At 39.0% G+C, this 21,352-nt stretch overlaps 1 protein-coding gene across 1 annotated transcript in view; it reads right to left on the bottom strand.

Moving 5' to 3' along the window:
* DNAH8 (dynein axonemal heavy chain 8) overlaps positions 1-21,352 on the bottom strand; it is a 329,846-nt gene that overhangs the window by 179,607 nt on the left and 128,887 nt on the right. The window contains exons 42-45 of the mRNA XM_082347906.1: positions 10,874-11,098; positions 7,619-7,791; positions 5,611-5,789; positions 284-471 (exon numbers count right to left, since the gene is read on the bottom strand). Coding sequence (XP_082204032.1) covers positions 284-471; positions 5,611-5,789; positions 7,619-7,791; positions 10,874-11,098 — 765 coding nt within the window. The remainder of the gene's footprint in view (positions 1-283; positions 472-5,610; positions 5,790-7,618; positions 7,792-10,873; positions 11,099-21,352) is intronic.

Below are 21,352 nucleotides of genomic sequence, written 5' to 3'. Positions count from 1 at the left end.
TGATTCACTTTGTTATAAAGCAGAAACTAACACACCATTGTAAAGCAATTATACTCCAATAAAGATGTTTTAAAAAAAATAGATAAAAACAAGGTCCTAGTATATCACAGGGAACTATATTCAATATCTTATAATAAGTTATAATGGAAAATAATATGAAAAAGAATATATACATATGTAAAACTGAATCACTTTGCTGTACACCAGAAAGTAATACAACATTGTAAATCAACTATACTACTTCAATAAAAAATTTAAAAATATATAAAACCTATGTTCTCACCATTGTTAAGAAGATTCCAAATTCTGGATTTAAATCAACACAATCACCATCAGAAAAAATGAACTGTTTTTTTCTCTCTTTTCTTGCTGTCAAAACAATGTAAATTTGTTGGGCTGCCACTGATAATACAGGCAATTCAATTCTGTTAAATTCATCAAAACAGCCCCAAGAACCTGACTGTGCAAGACCTGGTATGAAAAACAGTTAATCTGATAAGTTTTACTTTGTAATATAGCTTCTTGATGGCAATCATTTCTCCAAAGCACTCTCAAACAATTTTATATCGAAATACAATTTATGTAAATTTCATACCTGGCTGTTTACAAAGACTTAGTTAATTCCAGTGATATACAAAGGTTTAATTATTTGTACATCATCACCAAAATAATGAAAATAGTACACTGCCAAAATGAAAGTATAGACACATCGTTACACCAGGGATGCTGAAGGGTGACAAAAATTTGATTCAGTCTGGATGTGCCACCTCCAGTGGGGATGGGGGTGAAGCAGCCATAATATTTGGGGAAATTAACAAAATAACGGATGCCCCGTCTGGGTCAGATCGCTCTGTTCCTTTCTTGTTGCAATGAGAGAAATGCCAGGAAGCTAGGTGAGAGAGAGAATGGTCAAAAGGATGTTTATTTATTTCTTACAAAACCCAGCACGAAGGAAGACCTGGATGTTGGGAACATTGCTCCTGTCTATTCTCTAAGGATGAAAACCTTCATTATGTTCAACTGCATGAAATGCTCTTCTTTCTTTTATTATTGCTTCCCCCCACCTACCCCCCCCCCACACACACACACACTTTTTCTTCTCTCTCCTTTGGGAATTTCCATTATGTGGATATTGGAACTTATATATCTATCCCTATGGCCCTTAGATTTTTCTTTCAAACTTTCCATTTCTTTTTGCAATGTACTCTCTTGACTAGATATTCCAACTCAAGAGAGGTTTTTTGTTTTTGTTTTTTCTCAATTTCTATTTTCAATTTCTGATTATTCCAATTGTTATTCTTTTCATAGCAGCTTATGTTTTCTTTAATTGGTTGTATGTGGTAAATTCTTGAATCTCTCTGAAGCCATTAATTTTAGTTACTTTTGCATTTTCTTTGGTTTCCTCTATTAATCAGTTAAGTGGTCAGTAGGTCTCTTTGCTGTTTGTGAGTGCCTCCTTAATGCCTTCAAATATTTTATGATACTTGGTTATCTCTTCATATGTGTGTATTTCCTCATTCCACATGCAAATTCCTGTTTGCAGGATGCATGGCTGCCTCTGGCGATTTGGGGGAAGGGATGAGAGAGGCAGGAGAGCTTACCCTCTGGGTCTGGAGCATGAGGTCTGACCTGGTGCAGGGCTTGCCTCTCCGGCACAAGCCTCCACCTGGCACTGATCTTTGTCAGGACTCCCACTTCAGACCTTTTACACGGAGGAAAAATACTGGAGACAGCCACTTCCTTTTCTTTTTCTCTGCTTTCTGCTATAGTTTTGGCATTCTAGGATTTACCTTGTGCTCTAGTCTGCTTCTCTCAACCATCTTCAACCCTTAAGCCAGGAGTGATCCACAGAAGAACTTTCTCTTTGATTAAAAAGTGATTCTTTGGGTTTAATGTTTTTTAAAGGACAGGCAATTATAATGAATAATATAATGAATACCCATGTACCCACCTATCAAATCTTAGCAATTTTGCTTCAGATTTCATCCTAAAGAATAAAATATTAGAACTACGGTTCAAGTCCACGTATGTCTCTCTTGGATCCACACTCCCTCCTTCTCCAGAGGTAACTTCTATCCTGAATTTGATGTCAATGGTTCCTATGCATGTTTTTAAACTACTGCTCTTATGCATGTATTCACAAACGCTACGTACTTTGCTCGTTCAAAATTTGTTGTGTGTGTATCTATTTTTCTATATATCTATAAAATACTGTACATATACAGTATCAATATATACAGAATACAATCAAATTAATAAATTTGATTTATTTGCTGTTCTCTGAAGCAGTGCTACCAACTTACACACACAGAAGAAGTACCAAGGGTTAGTTTCTACACACCCTTGCCAACAGTGGTTTGTCAGACTTGTCGATTCTTACCAATTGGCAAGAGTGAGAATGCTATCCCATCATTGTTTTGTATTTCTTAATGATTTGAAGAAAATCCTTCTTTCTTTTTCTTTCTTTTTTTTGTTTTTGTTTTTTGGTCACGCCATGCGGCATGAGGGATCTTAGTTCCCCAACCAGGGATTGAATTGAACCCCTGCCCCCTGCAGTGCAAGCGCAGAGCCTTAACCGCTGGACCGCCAGGGAAGTCCGAAGAAAATCTTTCTTAATGCTGGATATTAATCTTTTGTCAGCTATACATGTTAAAATATCTTCCCTCAGTCTGTAGCTTATTTTTTTCTCCTTCTTAGAGATGTATCACAAAAGACTGTAAAATTATATATATATGTATATACACACAACACACGCACAACTGACCCTTGAACAATGCAGGGGTTAGGGGCATGGACATTCCACACAGTCAAAAATCGATATATAACTTTGCAGTCAGCCCTCCCATATCCATAGTTCCACATCTAGGTATTCAACCAACCTGAGATCTTGTAGTACTGTAGTATGTATTTAGTTTAAAAAAAACTGTGTAGGGCTTCCCTGGTGGTGCAGTGGTTAAGAACCCACCTGCCAATGCAGGGCACGCGGGTTTGAGCCCTGGTCCAGGAAGATCCCACATGCCGCAGACTAAGCCCGTGTGCCACAACTACTGAGCCTGTGCTCTAGAGCCCAAGAGCCACAACTACTGAGCCCGAGGGCCACAACTACTGAAGCCCGCACACCTAGAGCCCGTGCTCTGCAAGAGAAGCCACCCAATGAGAAGCCCGTACACGGCAAGGAAAAGTAGCCTCCACTCGCTGCAACTAGAGAAAAGCACGTGCACAGCAAAAAAGACCCAGTGCAGCCAAAAAATAAATTAAAAAAAAAAAAAATCTGTGTATAAGTGGACCTGCTCAGTTCAAATCTGAACTGTACAATGTATATATATCCAACAGGCAGGTAATTAAAGATAGGAGCTGGATGAACAATCCCATGGTATCTATTAAAGGGATATTCTCTTACCCTGTTTAAATGTATCAATCTTTTCTCTATAGTTTGTAATTTTTGTATAAAAAGTCCCTTTCTACTCTGAGAACAAAGATATTTGCCTTTATTACCTTCTAAAAGCCATATATGTTTTGCCTACCACATTTAAGCATTTAATCCCCAGAACTGATTTTTATACGTTATAGGGATCCAATTTTTATATACATAGGGATCCAATTTCCCTTGTTAAATATTAATCATCTATTGTACCAGAATGACTTATTGCAAAGTCTATCTCTTCATCTGGTTTTCAATACCACCTTTTTCCATATGTCAAGTGTCCCTGGACTATTTCTGCATTCTCTACCATATTCCACTGGTCTATTTATCAACCCCTACCACACTCTCTTAATTATGTGCTAAATGATATCTTTCTGAAATTTTCATTTTCTTTTTTTTTTTGTGCATGGTTAATTAAAATAAAATTTATTTTGTGTGTTGACTTCATATTCAAGTAAACTTGCTAAATTCGACTTTCTATAGTTTTGTTGAATTTTCTTTACTGTCTACCAAATCATTTGTAAATAACTATATTTTATATTTCTTTCTTTCCAGTCTTTGTATTTTTGTTGTCGCTATTGTTGTTGTTCCTTACTGCAACTGGGCAGGATACATAATACAGTGATAAGTAGAACTAATAGTAATGGAAATCCTCATCTTATATCTCATCTCAAAGAAAATGCTTTCAAATTTTCAATAGTATGATGTTTGCTGGGGATGCCCTTTATCAAGTGAGCTATGTGGATGGATATCTGGGGGAAGAATATCAGGAATAGCAATCATATGGAGGAGGGAGTGTACTTCAGGATGTTTGGGAAACATCACAAAGGTCAAAGTGGCTGTAGTAGAGAGAGTGAGGGGACAGTATCGGGAGATGAGGTCAGAAGGTCACAGCCATGCAATGGGGAAGGAGCAGGTGTGACTGTATAAAACAATACAGGACCATCGTAAGGATTTCGGCTCTTATTCTCAGTGAGGCCAGTGCCCAGCTTTCAGCAGAAGAGTGTCATGATCTGACTTACAATTGGAAGGAACCAGTTTTGAGATTAGAATGGAGAGCACAAGGGTAAACTCAGGGAGACCAATTAGGAGGCTTATTGGAGTAGCACTGGTGAGAGATGATGATTGGCATGAACTAGGATGACAGCAGTGGGGATAATAGAAGGTGGCTGGTGTTGGATGTATTTTGAAGGTAGAGCTAATAATGTTTGCTGACAGTTGGATGTGAGTATGAGAGAAAGAGAGCTGTAAAGGATAAGTCAAAGATTTGTGTGTAAGTATCTGGAAGAATGGAGTGGGTGTTTAGTGTGTCAGGAAAGGCTGAGGAAGAAGTAGATACAGGGAGGGAAGACCAGGAGTTTGGTTTTGGATACAGTGAATCTGGACCTGTTAGATATTTAAGTGGTGATGTCAAGGAGTAGATATCAGTTGTATTATGTGAATCCAGAGTTTCAAGGGTAAGGCTGAGCTAAAGACGTAAATTTGATCATTTAGATAGTATTTAAAGTTTGGGTCTGCATGCGATCACCAAAAGAAGACCACAGAGCACTGAGTTCTAAGACTGAAGTGCTCTCTAATCTTTTTTCTTTGTCCATCTGAAACCACCTGCTATCTATCTTTCCAGATATTCTCAAAATTTCTCATCTGCTGGTGCCCCCCCTCTTCTTGTTTTCTAGTGTTACCATCCTTTCTAAAAATCTTTCAGGAATTCCCTGGTGGTCCAGTGGTTAGGATTCCATGCTCTCACTGCAGAGGGCCCGGGTTCGATCCCTGGTAGGGGAACTAAAATCCCATAAGCCACACAGCGTGGCCAAAAATAAGTAGATAAATAAATAATAAAAATCTTTCATTTCAGTAGGATTTAATGCAGGAAGGGAAGTCACATGTGTAATCAGTTTGCTATCCTGATCTCATCTCCTCCACCATTGTTTCAGGCAGTAATAAATTGATTCCATTTTCATAATCCAATACACATTCAACTCATGGACTGTAATGCCAGCAATAGTACTGAGCAATATTAAATTGATGATATCCAGCCATTCTGACCCAGAAAAATGGCAATATCATATGCATTAACCTATATTAATTTTGGTTATGTGGGATACTATCATTTTAGACTTCTATCAGAAAATAACATTTAATTGCAATATAAATAAATCCACCAAAAATAAGTGTTTGACACTTGCCTTTAAAAATCCTTCCTAGCCCCCTGAAATCCATTTGATCTGAGCAGTTAAACACGACCACATATTTTCCCAAGCATCTTCCCATGTCTTTCGTAGTTTCTGTTTTGCCAGTGCCCGCAGGTCCTGCTGGAGCCCCTCCCATGTTCATTCCCAAAGCCTGTGCCAAAGTGATATAGCATCTGCGAAAGTGAATGAAATAAAGCATTGTGAATATGGGATAACACATGTTACAGTAAAGCACAAGCAAAAGTCCAGTGTGATTGGAATGAGCCTGTTTGTTTTAGAATTTGAGCAGCCCACATAAGAGACAGGCAACCAAACAAGGCTGGAGTATCTGATACTCATTAGAAGTAATACAGTGTTTGCAAAAACACTCAACTCTGACATAAAAAACCTGCAGGCCTTCCTTCCATTGTGGTCACGATAAATCCCAAGTCAGAGAACCAAGTAAGCAGCAGTGTACTGGCAGATGTTTAACAATGGGCTCTCCAGGAACAAAAAAAAAATCTGATTTTTTTTTGGCCATGCCACATGTCATGTGGGATTCTAGTTCCCTGACCAGGGATCGAACCCGTGCCCTCTGCAGTGGAAGCATGGAGTCCTACCACTGGACCGCCAGGGAATTCCTTAAATCTGATTTTTATGCCCGCTGATTTCTGTGGCATAAATACTTCCACCATGGCTGATAACAAGCTACCAATGTGATAGCACAAAACTGGGAAGAGATGCATGACGTTGGCTCTTGCAAGCTGGTACAAGCCAGCTCCAGCACACCACTGCAAGTAAATCGTTTTACTATGAAATGTTTCGCTCATTTAGCCACTTGTAAAGAACAATTTAATGAATCTCCTTGTATCCCTAATCCAGCTTCAGTTATATTTACTTCAGATATAAGCAAACTTAGTAAAGCTTCGTAAGACATGAAGCTTTACATGTAAACATCGATTGAAGGGAAAACACCCTGAAAAATTTACGTTGCGATGGGACTGGGCATATAAAGGGAGGTTGGATGAGTCTAGAGGAGATTGAAGATATAATTTGGCTGTATCATAATTTTACCTGGAGGCAGCCCTATTTAAAGTAACAGCAGAATTCATTGTTCTATGACCCAATTTAAGTCAATTCTACAAACGTGTATTGTCTTCTATGCACAGCATATGGGACCAGGTAATTGCGGGACATATAAAGATGAAAAAAACCCAGCTCTTGTCTAGTGTCCTATATTGGAAAGAATGGTGAGGGGATCTGCCGTTGACTGATTATTCAGACCTGGCCAAGAAACATCACTTTAGGTATTAATTTCCACATTTGAAAAACCAGGAGACTAAACTACACCACCTCCAAGGTCCTTTCCTTCTTTGCAATTCTAATGACCCCCTTTATGGTTCTAGAGACATTTGTCCATCTTGCAATCTAAACTTCATTACTAAATTACTCATAGTCAACATTCAAGCGTCCTTTTATTCTTTTATCTTTTTCTATTTCATAAAAATGTAATGTATATGTGCATTTAACTAACAATGATGGTTGTTTCATTGTTAGACTTTGATTAGCTAGCACGGACCCCACACGACAGCAATGCTTTTGTTAACATTTCAAATGCAATTTTTTTTAATTAATTAATTTATTTATGGTTGCCTTGGCTCTTCGTTGCTGTGCGCAGGCTTTCTCTAGTTGCGGCGAGCAGGGGCTACTCTTTGTTGCGGTGCGCGGGCTTATTATTGCGGTGGCTTCTCTTGTTGCACAGCACGGGCTCTAGGCAAGCGGGCCTCAGTAGTTGTGGCTCGCGGGCTCTAGAGTGCAGGCTCAGTAGTTGTGGTGCACAGGCTTAACTGCTCCGTGGCATGTGGGATCTTCCCGGACCAAGGTTCAAACCTGTGTCCCCTGCATTGGCAGGCAGATTCTTAACCACTGCGCCACCAGGGAAGTCCCTCAAATGCAATTTTAAAACAATTTTAAGCACATGACTTAATTACAAAAATGGAAAAATAAAAATGGAGTTTCCTACCTATCTGTTAATGGAGTGATAACAAGACGATCAGTGCATCCCAGAAATTCATTCTGGTAAATAAAATCGACATCTGTAATAGACACCACTGTTTGATCCAAATCTTCCTTAAAGTAAAATCTACTCTGTTTTAGCCATTCAAAATCAGTAACTGATTTGATATGCATTTTTACCTTAAAAACATGAAATACAAAGAGATTAGTACTGAATTGCAGTAGCATAAAACACAAGCATATGGGCAGTTTTTATTCACTCATTCACGAATTGATTCTAATTCATTTAATATATATTTACTGAGTCCCTCCTTGGGCCTGACACTGTGCTGGGTGAACAAAGACAGACATGGTTCCTGCCTTCTGGAGCTGACAGAAGAGGACAAAAGACAATCAGATAAACAAGTAGTTGCAATAAACTAGGAAAAGAAACTCAGGGTAATGAAATTATGTAGCAAGAAGACCTCACCTAGTCTAGAAGGTCTGAGGGGGATACTTGGAGAATGAAACATCTAAACTAAACCCTGCAAAAAATAGTAGGAGTTAGCCAGGGAAATAAAACAGCAGGGGTGATGGAGGTGTGGGAGGGCAAAACATTCTAGATGAAGATCCAGAAGATCTGACTGGCATGTTCAAGAAACTGAAAGAAGTTCAGTACAGCTGAGGCATCCAGGACTCTGGAGAAAGAGTGAGAGCTGAGGTTTCACAGGGCAGAGGATAGAGGTTGGGCATTGTTCTCATGGCAATGGGAAGCCATGAGAAATGGGAAGGGATTAAGCAGAGAAATGCATGGTCATATATGCACACATGACTTCTTGCACCAGCATTGTGGCCAAACCAATCAATCTGCCCGGGGCTCCCACCACCATGGATGCAAGAGATAGAAACCGGGTGAGCACGTTTAGGAACAACATCCCACCGCCACCACAGTGCTTCATGACTTTGCATTAGCAAACCTGGAGAAACCCCAGTCCTGCCCACTCAGGGGAACCAACATAGGAAGTGGCAAGTGGTCCCCTTCACTGCTCCGCAACCCAAGGCCCACTTCCAGGTCATTCGACACTAAAAAATGGACTCTGGCAACTGTACAATGCTCAGTTCTCCATCTAATCAAGTCTTCATGTTATTTACCATCTTGCATTTTGTTGTTGTCTCATTGTTTATGATCTTGCTTCCCCCTCCAATTAAGAATTCCTGTCTTCCCTCTTAAAATGCAGTTTGTATTCATCATCTTAAAAGAGCTGCTTTCAGATAACATAGTCCAGTACCACCCCCAGGGGCTCTGTTCTCTAACACAGGACCCTCAGCCATGGAGATGCGGTCAGCTAGCTACTTTCAACAATCCAATAAGGTGGTAAAGAGGGGGCGGAGGAGGAAAAAGTAAAGAAGAATAGCTAATGTTTACTGAGTTGTTACTGTACATCAGTCTATTCTAAGCATGATACATGGAAAAATAAAATGCATATATGCTGGCCATGAGATCTCATTTTACTTGGAATGCAAACTGACCATGAGTTCAGTAGCAATTAAGACAAAAAGAAAACAGTTTCATAGTCTTGTGTGCATATTTTCTTTTAAAAAATCCATTCTGTATAGAAAGTAAAGATGTGCTGAGCATTTTGATTTTAAAAAGAAATTTCTTCCATGAGACTTCAGCTTTAAGAGTCAGTGAGAGATGTATAGATATCCTCAATAGTACATTCATAGCAGGTATAGTAATGGATTCCACATGAACGTTTCTTGAAGTGGACTTCAAGGAAAGCCAAAGTATAATGGTAATTGCAATTCAGTGAAAGCAAATCTGTAGAAGGCCAAAGCAATATGGTCTAAGTATGCAGCTTTTTGATGGTTAGCTTGAACCAGAGAAATCCAAGAACAGTGTTTCCTGAACTTTAGTACACATATGAATCACCTGGAAATCGTATTGAAATGCAGATTATGGTTCAGTAGGTCTGGTGGGGAGGCTGAAGATTCTGCTTTTCTAACAAGCTCCTAGGTGAGGCCCAATGCAACTGATTGTCATACAACACTTTGAGAAAGAAGGATCTAGATTACAGGGGAATAGGCAGACTACATGTCCTTCAATCTTCAATAAATACAACTTATCTGATCAGAACTTTTGATACAAATTTGAAACAGGTAGCCTGGGATCATAGTCTCTAAAAAAAGCACCCCAAGTTGCGTGAATTATGTGTCTCTGATGAAGGAAAAAGATGCCTAAAAGATAGATAAAATCAAATAGAATAAAGCAGTGGTAGTTAAAGACAAAACTAGTCAAATGGTGCAATATCAAAGCCACCTGGGGCCCCTACCCCATAATAGATAACTACTGCTCAAGACCACTGGTTAGGGTTCTATTTCCAAAGGGAATTCAAATATCATCCTTCTTACTCCCACCCTGCAGAACTTTGCCCAAAGCAAGCCCATGATGCCCTGTTGGACACTATCAATTGAACAGCCATGAGAGTTCCCTGAAGCTTGGTTCTATTCAATCTGGACTTCTTTCACAATTGGCTCATCTGTTGGAAGAGGTAATCTAGAAGACATGACCGCAGGTTGACCCACGAGCTGGATGGACAGGCAATTGGAGGCTCCTCATCCCCTTCCCTGTCCTTAGAATGGGCATTCTGCCCACTGTTCCCACAGTGGGGCTGTTTTCAAGGACGCAGCTTTGAGAGAGCAATGTGTTGTTGAGATCATCTGGATGGTATATGTGACAGTTAAGGCCTCTATATAAACTTAGAAAATTTTGGCAGACAAATGCAGAGATCTACTCCTCTGTGGCTGCCGAAGACAAGCCTCATGAGTAAACTTCCTGGCTTATTAAAACTTCCACCTACCAACCTGGAGTAACATACCTCTCTCTTCAGGCTCTCCTTGCCCTCTCTGTACAGGGGCCAAGTTATGAACTAACATCATCATAACTCATGACCAAGCCCACCTAAATTATATCACATCCCTGGTTATTGGTTTAATGAAACAATTAGTTCAAATCACATCAGTTGATTCCAGACTTTCAGAATGCCAAAGGTGAATATACACATATGATTGTTAAAACTTCCAAATATAGATATTTGTAGACATTGTATAGTTGTCTACAACTATACAACTATACTGGATAGTTGTGAAAAAGGACCAAGCAGATGGAAGGTTCATATAAGTTAAGAAATACGTATAATACTTAACTGTTCATTATTAGAAGCACTAACTTATTAATTAGAATACTAAATTATTTTAAATTAAGAAAAAAATGATACTTTACCAAGTCATCAAAAATATCTCTCTGATGCACATGGATGGTAATTAGAGTTTCAAATTTCACTCTATCAAACTTGCTCAGGTCATGTGTTGTCTGACCAATTAGAGTATTTAGAATATCCAAAAATTTCTGATTGGTCACTTGCATGATTTTCCTGTCATCTTTTGCATTATTTAAAGCCTCTTCTGAATCATGTGTCCACAACATCTGAAGTCCCAGAAGCCCAACCTACAAATCCAGAAGACAAATAAATTTACCAAATATTTAAAGCACATCTGCAATAAAATTTAGTGGTCACTTAGTCACATAAAGGTGAACAGTCTTACTGATTTTAAACTAAAAATGGGACATGCATTTCTCTACTCCCAAAGGGTAAAAACATTTAAAGTTCAAACTATTGATTATTTAATTATTTCAATGTCGATAGATAAATAATAATTTGAACAATTGCTGTGATTTATGGAATTATATGTGCGTTAATGGAAGATGCTTGGGAAATTTTTCTACAGAGGGCCTGAGACCCATATACCTTCACACAGTGATTTTTCTTTCTCAAGAAAAGAAATGGAATTAATAGACTACTGTGTATTTTTCTTCAGCAGGGTTTTGCAAAGGTTTCTTTGAATCTTCTAAAAAGGATATCCTGCCTATCTCTTTTCTTAATCTTACATTCTCTCTAATATCCATATCTTTATCTACATCTACTTCTCTGTCTATATATTTATCTACGAGAGAGAGAGACAGAAAGTGAGAAGGGGAAAAGCTTGTCCTTTGTCTCCTGATGAAGGCATAAGGAAACTGTGAGTGGATTGTCACCTTACATACAATTTCTGCTGCAGAAAAGGAAATAAAAGTGGTCAGAACATGCTGTACCCTCACTCCCTCACTGCAACAATTGTCCCTTTGGGAGCTTTTGTTCATCCCCAGAGTCAAGCAACAGATCCAAGATCATTTGGACCAAAAAGGAATTCCACATCTGGTAGGCGAAGGAAAGTGTGTGAGGGCATGTGGGTACTGCAGGCATGGCATTTGATGTAGGTAAAGCAGGAATAAAACCCTTTCCTTATCCCTGCTTCCTCTGGAACTTCAATAAGTTTCCTGCTAGAGTAGTGGCCAATCCTGGGGTCTGTAGGTAAAGATAAATGAAGCACCTGGCGGAGAGAGTAATGGGATGTAGAGGAAATAGCTGCTGTCAGGAAACTCCCAAGAGCAAGCAGATTCTCTTTGCACAAAGCAAAGAGAAACAGTACAGAAACAGTAGTGTAAGGCTTTCTTTTTTTTTTTTTTTTTTAAAGATTTATTGATTGATTGATTGATTGATTGCTATATTGGGTCTTCGTTTCTGTGCTAGGGCTTTCTCCAGTTGTGGCAAGCGGGGGCCACTCTTCATTGCGGTGCACGGGCCTCTCACTATCGTGGCCTCGCTTGTTGCGGAGCACAGGCTCCAGACGCGCAGGCTCAGTAGTTGTGGCTCACGGGCCCAGTTGCTCTGCGGCATGTGGGATCTTCCCAGACCAGGGCTTGAACCCGTGTCCCCTGCATTAGCAGGCAGACTCTCAACCACTGCGCCACCAGGGAAGCCCAAGGCTTTCTTGATTTAAAGACCAAACAGACCTGTAGACCCTGCAAAATCATTAGATAGAGGTACATTCTAAAAACTGATCTTTAAAATGACAACTATCCTGATATCTCTTGCACCTCAGGCCACTGGCTTCCCTGCGCATTTGGTACCGCTGGGGCTCCTGCAACCCAAGCAGCCATAGCACCTCTGCACCCTGTCCTCACTGGGGCAGACCCAAGTGCTTCAGGGCAGCCCCAGGAGCAGACTCCTGTGGATGGCCCACACACAGAGGTGGGATAAAACCAAAGGTGAACCCCAGGGGTGGGGCGACCAAGGAAGAGGATCGAAAATCTTCCCATTAGCTGCACAAGCTGCAGATTAAATCCCCGTGATCAGCTAGGTAGAACCTGCGCCCATGGAATATTTGAGTAGACAATGAGAGTTCCCACATATGAAAACGGTCTAGCTCTGGCAGCTGTGGACTTTGGGGGCAGCACACGCAGGAACTGGGCCAGAACAGAGTCTGAGTGGTCCCCACAGGGCACACAACAGGTCCAGAGAACAGCCCAGAGGCAGTGGAGGGCCTCTTGGGGAGGCGGAGGTGGGCTGTGGCTCACAGCGGGAGCGAGGACACTGACAGCTTAGATAACATTATTATTGCTATTATTTTTATTATGTTTTGATTCATTCTGTTGTTGGTTCTTTTTTTGGTTGTTGTTCTTGTTTTATTGTTATTAGTCTTATTTAGTCTTTTGGGATTTTCTTGTTTTTTAACATATCTTTTACCTTTTATTAATTTTTTTATATATTTCTATTTTTACTTTGCTTTTCAGTTGTTCTGTGTTCTTTTCCCTTTTATTCTTCTTTTTCTTTAACGTATTTTTTATTTTTTTATATTTCTATTTCTACTTTGCTTTTCTTTTGTTCTGTGTTTTTTCCCTTTTTCTTTTTTAATCATTTTTGTCAGTTTTTGTTTCTTTGCTTTATTCTTCAGTTGGCACTCTGCTCTGGTTTTGTTTTTGGGCTTTTTGTTTCTGTTAGTTTTGTTTTTAATTGTTTGATTTTATTTTCAGGTTCTTTTATTTGTCTGGTTGTTCTCTTCCTTTTTGTTTTATTTTGTTCTGTTTTTGTTTCTTTTGTATGTGTGTGTTTCCCTGTTTCTGTTTGTTTGATTTTGCTTTTACCATTTGTCTGGGGTTTCATTTGTCTTTCTTATCTTTTTTTTTTTTTAATCCCCTTTATTGCCATAATGAGCAACTTCCGGGGTCTTAGTTCCCTGACTGGAAGTCGGCCTGAGCCTCTGGGGAGGGAGCGCTGAGTCCAGGACGCTGGACCACCAGAGAATTCCCAGTCCCAGGGAATGTTAAGCGGTGAGAGCTCTCCAGGAGGCCTCTATCTGAATACAAGACTCCATTCAACTGCCTGCAGCTCCCAGTGCTGGTCACCTCAGACCAAACAACAAACAAGACAGGGACACAAGCCCATCCATCAGCAGACAGGCTACCTAAAGTCATACTAAGTTCACAGACACCCCAAAACACACCACCTGACATGGCCCTTCCCATCAGAGGGAAAAGACTCAGCTCCACCCACCAGAATGCAGGCACCAGTCCCTCCCATCAGGAAGCCTACACAAGCTACTGGACCAACCTCAGCATCAGGGGCAGAGAACAGAAGCAAGAGGAACTACGATCCTGCAACCTAGGGAAAGGAGACCTCAAATACAGTAAATTAGACAAAATGAGAAGACAGAGAATTATCTTGCAGACAAAGGAGCAAGATAAAAACCCACAAGACCAAAGAATGAAGAGGAAATAGGCAAACTACCTGAAAAACAATTCAGAGTAATGATAGTAAAGATGATCCGAAATCTCAGAAATAGAATAAAGGCATGGATCAAGAAGATACAAGAAATGTTTAACAGGGACCTAAAAGAACTAAAGAACAGACAATCAATGGTGAAATGAAAAATACACTAGAAGGAATCAATAACAGAATAACAGAGGCAGAAGAAGGGATAAGGGAGCCGGAAGATAGAATGGTGGAAATAACTGCAGCAGAGCAGAATAAAGAAAAAAGAATGAAAATAAATGAGGACAGTCTCAGAGACCTCTGGGACATTAAGCACACCAACATTTGAATTATAGGGCTCCCAGAAGAAGAGAAAAAGAAAGGGACTGAGAAAATATTTGAAGAGATTACGGTTGAAAACTTCCATAACATGGGAAAAGAAATGGTCAGTCAAGTCCAGGAAGCCCAGAGAGTCCCATACAGGATAAATCCAAGGAGAAACATGCCAAGACACAAATTAATCAAACTATCAAAAATTAAACAAAAAGAAAAAATATTAGAATCAGTAAGGGAAAAACAACAAACAACATACAAGTTAATCCCCATAAGGCTAACAGCTGATCTTTCAGCAGAAACTGCAAGCCAGAGGGAGTGGCAGGACATAATTAAAGCGATGAAAGGGAAAAACCTACAACCAAGATTACTCTACCCAGCAAGGGTCTCATTCAGATTCGACAGAGAAATCAAAAGATTTACAGACAAGCAAAAGTTAAGAGACTTCAGCACCACCAAACCAGCTTTATAACAAATGCTAAAGAACTTCTCTAGGCACAAAACAGAAGAGAAGGAAAAGACCTACAAAAACAAATCCAAAACAATTAAGAAAATGGTTATAGGAACATACATATCAATAATCACCTTAAATGTAAATGGATTAGGGAATTCCCTGGTGGTGCAGTGGTTAAGAATCCACCTGCCAATGCAGGGGACACAGGTTTGATCCCTGGTCTGGGAAGATCCCACATGCCACGGAGCAACTAAGCCCGTGTGCCACAACTACTGAGCCTGCGCTCTAGAGCCCACAAGCCACAACTACTGAGCCCACATGCAACAACTACTGAAGCCCATGTGCCTGAAGCCCGTGCTCCACAACAAGAGAAGCCACTGCAATGAGAAGTCCGTGCACCACAATGAAGACCCAATGTGGCCAAAAATAAATAAATAAATAAATTTTTTAAAAATGTAAATGGATTAAATGCTCTAAACAAAGGACACAGACTGGCTGAATGGATACTAAAACAAGACCCATATATGTGCTGTCTACAAGAGACCCACTTCAGACCTAGGGACACATACAGACTGAAAGTGAGGGGATGGAAAAAGATATTCCATGCAAATGGAAATCAAAAGAAAGCAGGAGTAAGCAATACTCGTATCAGACAAAATAGACTTTAAAATAAAGACTATTACAAGAGACAAGGAAGGACACTACATAATGATCAAGGGATCAATCCAAGAGCAAGATATAACAATTGTAAATATTTATGCACCCAACATAGGAGCACTTCAATACATAAGGCAAAGGCTAACAGCCACAAAAGGGGAAATCAACGCTAACACAATAATAGAGGGAGACTTTAATGCCTCACTTACACCAATGGACAGATCATCCAGACAGAAAATTAATAAGGAAACACAAGCCTTAAATGACACCTTAGACCAGATGGACTTAATTGATACTTATAGGACATTCCATCCAAAAACAGAATACACTTTCTTCTCAAGTGCTCATGGAACATTCTCCAGGATAGATCACATCTTGGGTCACAAATCAAGGCTCGGTAAATTTAAGAAAATTGAAATTGTATCAAGCATCTTTTCTGACCACAACACTATGAAACTAGATATCAAATACAGGAAAAAAACTGTAAAAGAAAAAAAAAAAAACCATGGAGGCTAAACAATACGCTACTAAACAACCAAGAGATCACTGAGGAAATCAAAGAATACCTAAAAGCAAATGACAATGAAAACACGACGACCCAAAACCTATGGGATGTAGAAAAGCAGTTCTAAGAGGGAAGTTTATAGCAATACAATCCTACATCAAGAAACAAGAAAAATCTCAAATCTCAAAAAAAACCTAACCTTGCACCTAAAGCAATTAGAGAAAGAAGAACCAAAAAAACGCCCAAAATTAGTAGAAGGAAAGAAATCATAAAAATCAGATCAGAAATAAATGAAAAAGAAATGAAGGAAACAATAGCAAAGATCAATAAAACTAAAAGCTGGTTCTTTGAGAAGATAAACAAAACTGATAAACCATTAGCCAGACTCATCAAGAAAAAAAGGGAGAAGACTCAAATCAATAGAATTAGAAATGAACAAGGAGAAGTAACAACTGACACTGCAGAAATACAAAGGATCATGAGAGATTACTACAAGCAACTATATGCCAATAAAATGGACAACCTGGAAGAAATGGACAAATTCTTAGAAAAGTACAATCTTCCAAGCCTGAACCAAGAAGAGATAGAAACTATGAACAGACCAATCACAAGCACTGAAATTGAAACTGTAATTAAAAATCTTCCAACAAACAAAAGCCCGTGCCCAGATGGCTTCACAGGCGAATTCTATCAAACATTTAGAGAAGAGCTAACACCTATCCTTCTCAAACTCTTCCAAAATATAGCAGAGGGAGGAACACTCCCAAACTCATTCAACAAGCCACCATCACCCTAATACCAAAACCAGACAAAGATAACACAAAAAAAGAAAATTACAGGCCAATATCACTGTTGAACATAGATGCAAAAATCCTCAACAAAATACTAGCAAACAGAATCCAACAACACATTAAACAGATCATACACCAGGATCAAGTGGGGTTTATCCCAGGAATGCAAGGATGCTTCAATATATGCAAATCAATCAATGTGATACACCATATTAACAAACTGACTGATAAAAACCATAGAATAATCTCAATAGATGCAGAAAAAGTTTCTGATAAAATTCAACACCCATTTATGATAAAAACTTTCCAGAAAGTGGGCATAGAAGCAACCTACCTCAACATAACAAAGGCCATATATGACAAACCGACAACAAACAATATTCTCAGTGGTGAAAAACTGAAACCATTTCCTCTAAGGTCAGGAACAAGAGAAGGGTGTCCACTCTCACCACTATTTTTCAGCATACTTTTGGAAGTCGTAGCCATGGCAATCAGAGAAGAAAAAGATGTAAAAGGAATCCAAATGTCAAAAGAAGAAGTAGAATTGGCACTGTTTGCAGATGACATGATACTATACATAGAAAATCCAAAGGTGTCACCAGAAATCTACTAGAGCTAATCAATAAATTTAGTAAAGTCATAAGATACCAAATTAATACACAGAAATCTCTTGCATTCCTGTACACTAACAATGAAATTTCAGAAAGAGATATTAAGGAAACAATCCCATTTACCATTGCAACAAAAATAATAAAATACCTAGGAGTAAACCTACCTATGGAGACAAAAGACCTGTATACAGAAAACTATAAGACACTGATGAAAGAAATCAAAGATGATATAAACAGATGGAGAGATATACCATATTCTTGGATTGGAAGAATCAACATTGTGGAAATGACTATACTACCCAAAGCAGTCTACAAATTCAGTGCAATCCCTGTCAAATCACCAATGGTATTTTTCACAGAACTAGAACAGAGATTTTACAATATGTATGGAAACACAAAAGACCCTGAATAGCCAAAGCAATCTTGAAAAAGAAAAACGGAGCTGGAGGAATCAGGCTCCCTGACTTCAGACTATACCACAAAACTACAGTAATCAAGACAGTATGGTATAGACAGAAAAACAGAAATATAGATCAATGGAACAGGATACAAAGCCCAGCAATAAACCCAAGCACCTGTGGTCACCTTATCCTTGACAAAGGAGGCAAGAATATACAATGGAGAAAAGACAGCCTCTTCAATAGTGGTGCTGGGAAAACTGGACAGCTACATGTAAAAGAATGAAATTAGAACACTTCCTAACACCATACACAAAAATAAACTCAAAATGGATTTAAAGACCTAAATCTAAGGACAGATTCTATAAAACTCTTAAAGGAAAACAGAGGTGGAACACTCCTTGACATAAATCACAGCAAGATCCTTTTTGGCCCACCTCCTAAAGAAATGGAAATAAAAACAAAAATAAATAAATGGGACCTAATGAAACTTAAAAGCTTTTGCACAGCAAGGGAAACCATAAACAAGATGAAAAGACAGCCTACGTACAGACTGGGAGAAAATATTTGCAAATGATGTGACCAACAGGGCTTAATTTCCAAATATACAAACAGCTCATACAGCTCAATAACAGAAAAAGCAAACAACCCACTCAAAAAATGGGCAGAAGACCTAAATAGACATTTCTCCAGAGAAGACATACAGATGGCCAATAGACACATGAAAGGATGCTCAACATCACTAATCATTAGAGAAATGCAAATCAAAACTACAATGAGGTATCACCTCACACCAGTCAGAATGGCCATCATCAAAAAATCTACAAACAATAAATGCTGGGGAGGGTGTGGAGAAAAGGGAACCCTCTTGCACTGTTGGTGGGAATGTAAATTGATACAGCCACTATGGAGAACAGTATGGAGGTTCCTTACAGAACTAAAAATAGAACTACCATATGACCCAGCAATCCCACTACTGGGCATATACCCTGAGAAACCCATAATTAAAAAAGAGTCATGTACCACAATGCTCATTGCAGCACTATTTACAATAGCCAGGACATGGAAGCAATCTAAATGTCCATCAACAGATGAATGGATAAAGATGATGTGGTACATATATACAATGGAATATCAGCCATAAAAAGGAACAAAATTGAGTCATTGTTAGTGATGTGGATGGACCCAGAGTCCGTCATGCAGAGTGAAGTAAGTCAGAAAGAAAAACCAAATACGGTATATTAACACATATATATGGAATCTAGAAAAATGGTACTGATGAACCTAGTGGCAGGGCAGGAATAGAGACGCAGACGTAGAGGACAGACTTGTGGACACAGAGGAGGAAGGGGAGGGTGGGACGAATTGAGAAAGTAGCATTGACGTATATACATTACCATGTGTAAAATAGATAGCTAGTGGGAAGCTGCTGTATAGCACAGGAAGATCAGCTCGGTGCTTTGTGACGACCTAGAGGGGTGGGATGGGGAGGGTGGGAGGGAGGCCCAAGAAGGAGGGGATATGCAGATATATGTATACATATAACTGATTCACTTTGTTGTACAGCATAAACTAACACAACATTGTATAGCAATTATAATCTAATAATGATGAAAAAATAAAATAAAATGACTATACTAAGTCACCAAGAAAAGTTTAAATTATGTTTTTCACTAGGTTAAGAAGGCAGCAGACTTCACGGTGAAAACTGGAGGATGTTTCATTACAGTAAAAAACAAAATAAGAATGCTCATTCTCATCAATATTATTTGATGCCTATAATAAGCATATTAAAAAATACTGAAAGGGAACACATGAAAATATTAAGTCATCATTTCCAAGTGGTGGAAAAATGGGAAATTTTTTTTTTCACTTTCATATTCTTCAAATTTTCCCCAATTTTTGCAACAAGGATCCATTGTTTTCATAATCTTAAAAACGTGTTTGAGAAGAAAACAGAGGTGAAATTTTAGATCAAAAATTAACATTGTAATAGGCAAATTTATTTGGGAAACCTGCTTTTTAAAATGCAATTTAGGGACTTTCCTGGTGGCACAGTGCTTAAGAATCCGCCTGCCAATGCACAGGACACAGGTTTGATCCCTGGTCCAGGAAGATCCCACATGCCACGGAGCAACGAAGCTCATGGGCCACAACTACTGAGCCTGAGCTCTAGAGCCCGTGAGCCACAACTACTGAGCCCGTGTGCCACAGTTACTGAAGCCCGTGTGCCTAGAGCCTGTGCTCCGCAACAAAAGAAGCCACCACAATGAGAAGCCCACGCACAGCAATGAAGAATAGCCCCTGCTCGCTGCAACTAGAGAAAGCCTGCACGCAGCAACGAAGACCCAACACAGCCAAAAATAAACAAATAAATAAATTTATTTTAAAAATAAATAAATTAAATTAAATGCAATTTAAAGAGTAATATATATATTGAATGAATATATTGAATGACTATATATTGAATGAATATAGAAAGAATGAATATATTTATACATTCATTACTCTTTAAAGCAATTTTTCCAGAAAACTGAAATTTGCCCACTACAATGTTAAGATTTTTATCTAAAAATCGTTGTGTGTGTGTGTGTATATATATATGTATATATACACACATTAAATAAAGTCCTAAAAGTTAGTCAACTTTCCTACTATACCCTGTTCAACTTCACCGCTACTTTAAATTTGCTTTTCAACTTTTCAAACTTTAATTCTATATCTCCTTCAGAGTATAAAGGGTGATCAAGCTTTCCTGAGAGAGGGAAAGTATGTTGATTTAGTCTAAGGAGCTATTTTTCTCAGCTTATCAAATAAAGTATTTTATAAAGCTTCATCACAAATGCTAATAAGAATATTAAAGTTTACCAAGGATATTATACAATACAAAAACAATATTAAAATATTCTCTCCAGTGAAGGTTGATTTCATGTCTGTACTTCTGTCATTTGAATAATTTCATATCATTTCAGCTGCCTCCACTGTGTGTGCAGTAACCCAGGATTTGGAGTTCAGGTTGGGAGGAGCAGCTGGGGAAGCAAAACCTGCCTATATTTTCCTTGGAGAGCTCTTGCCTTCTATCCCACACTATCTCTAACCCAGATCACAAATCATCACTTTTCATTTATCTTGGCTGAAAATGTAATGGAACTGTTAGCTCTTCATTGTCTGTGTCCCGTTTTAATAATACCTGGCACCTGACAATGCGCTTCTAAGAGCCAAAGGGCAGGAGAGTTGTTCAAGAGAACACCTGCTCCAGCCTCTTCAAGGTCTTCTCTCTTTAAAAACTTGGTCACATTTAACCTGGGACTTCCCTGGTGGCCCATTGGTTAAGAATCTGCCTTCCAAAGCAGGGGACGCAGGTTTGATCCCTGGTCGGGG

The sequence above is a fragment of the Balaenoptera borealis genome (genome assembly GCF_965194805.1).
Source record: "Balaenoptera borealis genome assembly, chromosome: 12".
NCBI classification, from domain to species: domain Eukaryota; kingdom Metazoa; phylum Chordata; class Mammalia; order Artiodactyla; family Balaenopteridae; genus Balaenoptera; species Balaenoptera borealis.
Note: the sequence above shows the minus strand (reverse complement) of the source record. Positions and strands in the feature narration are given on the sequence as shown.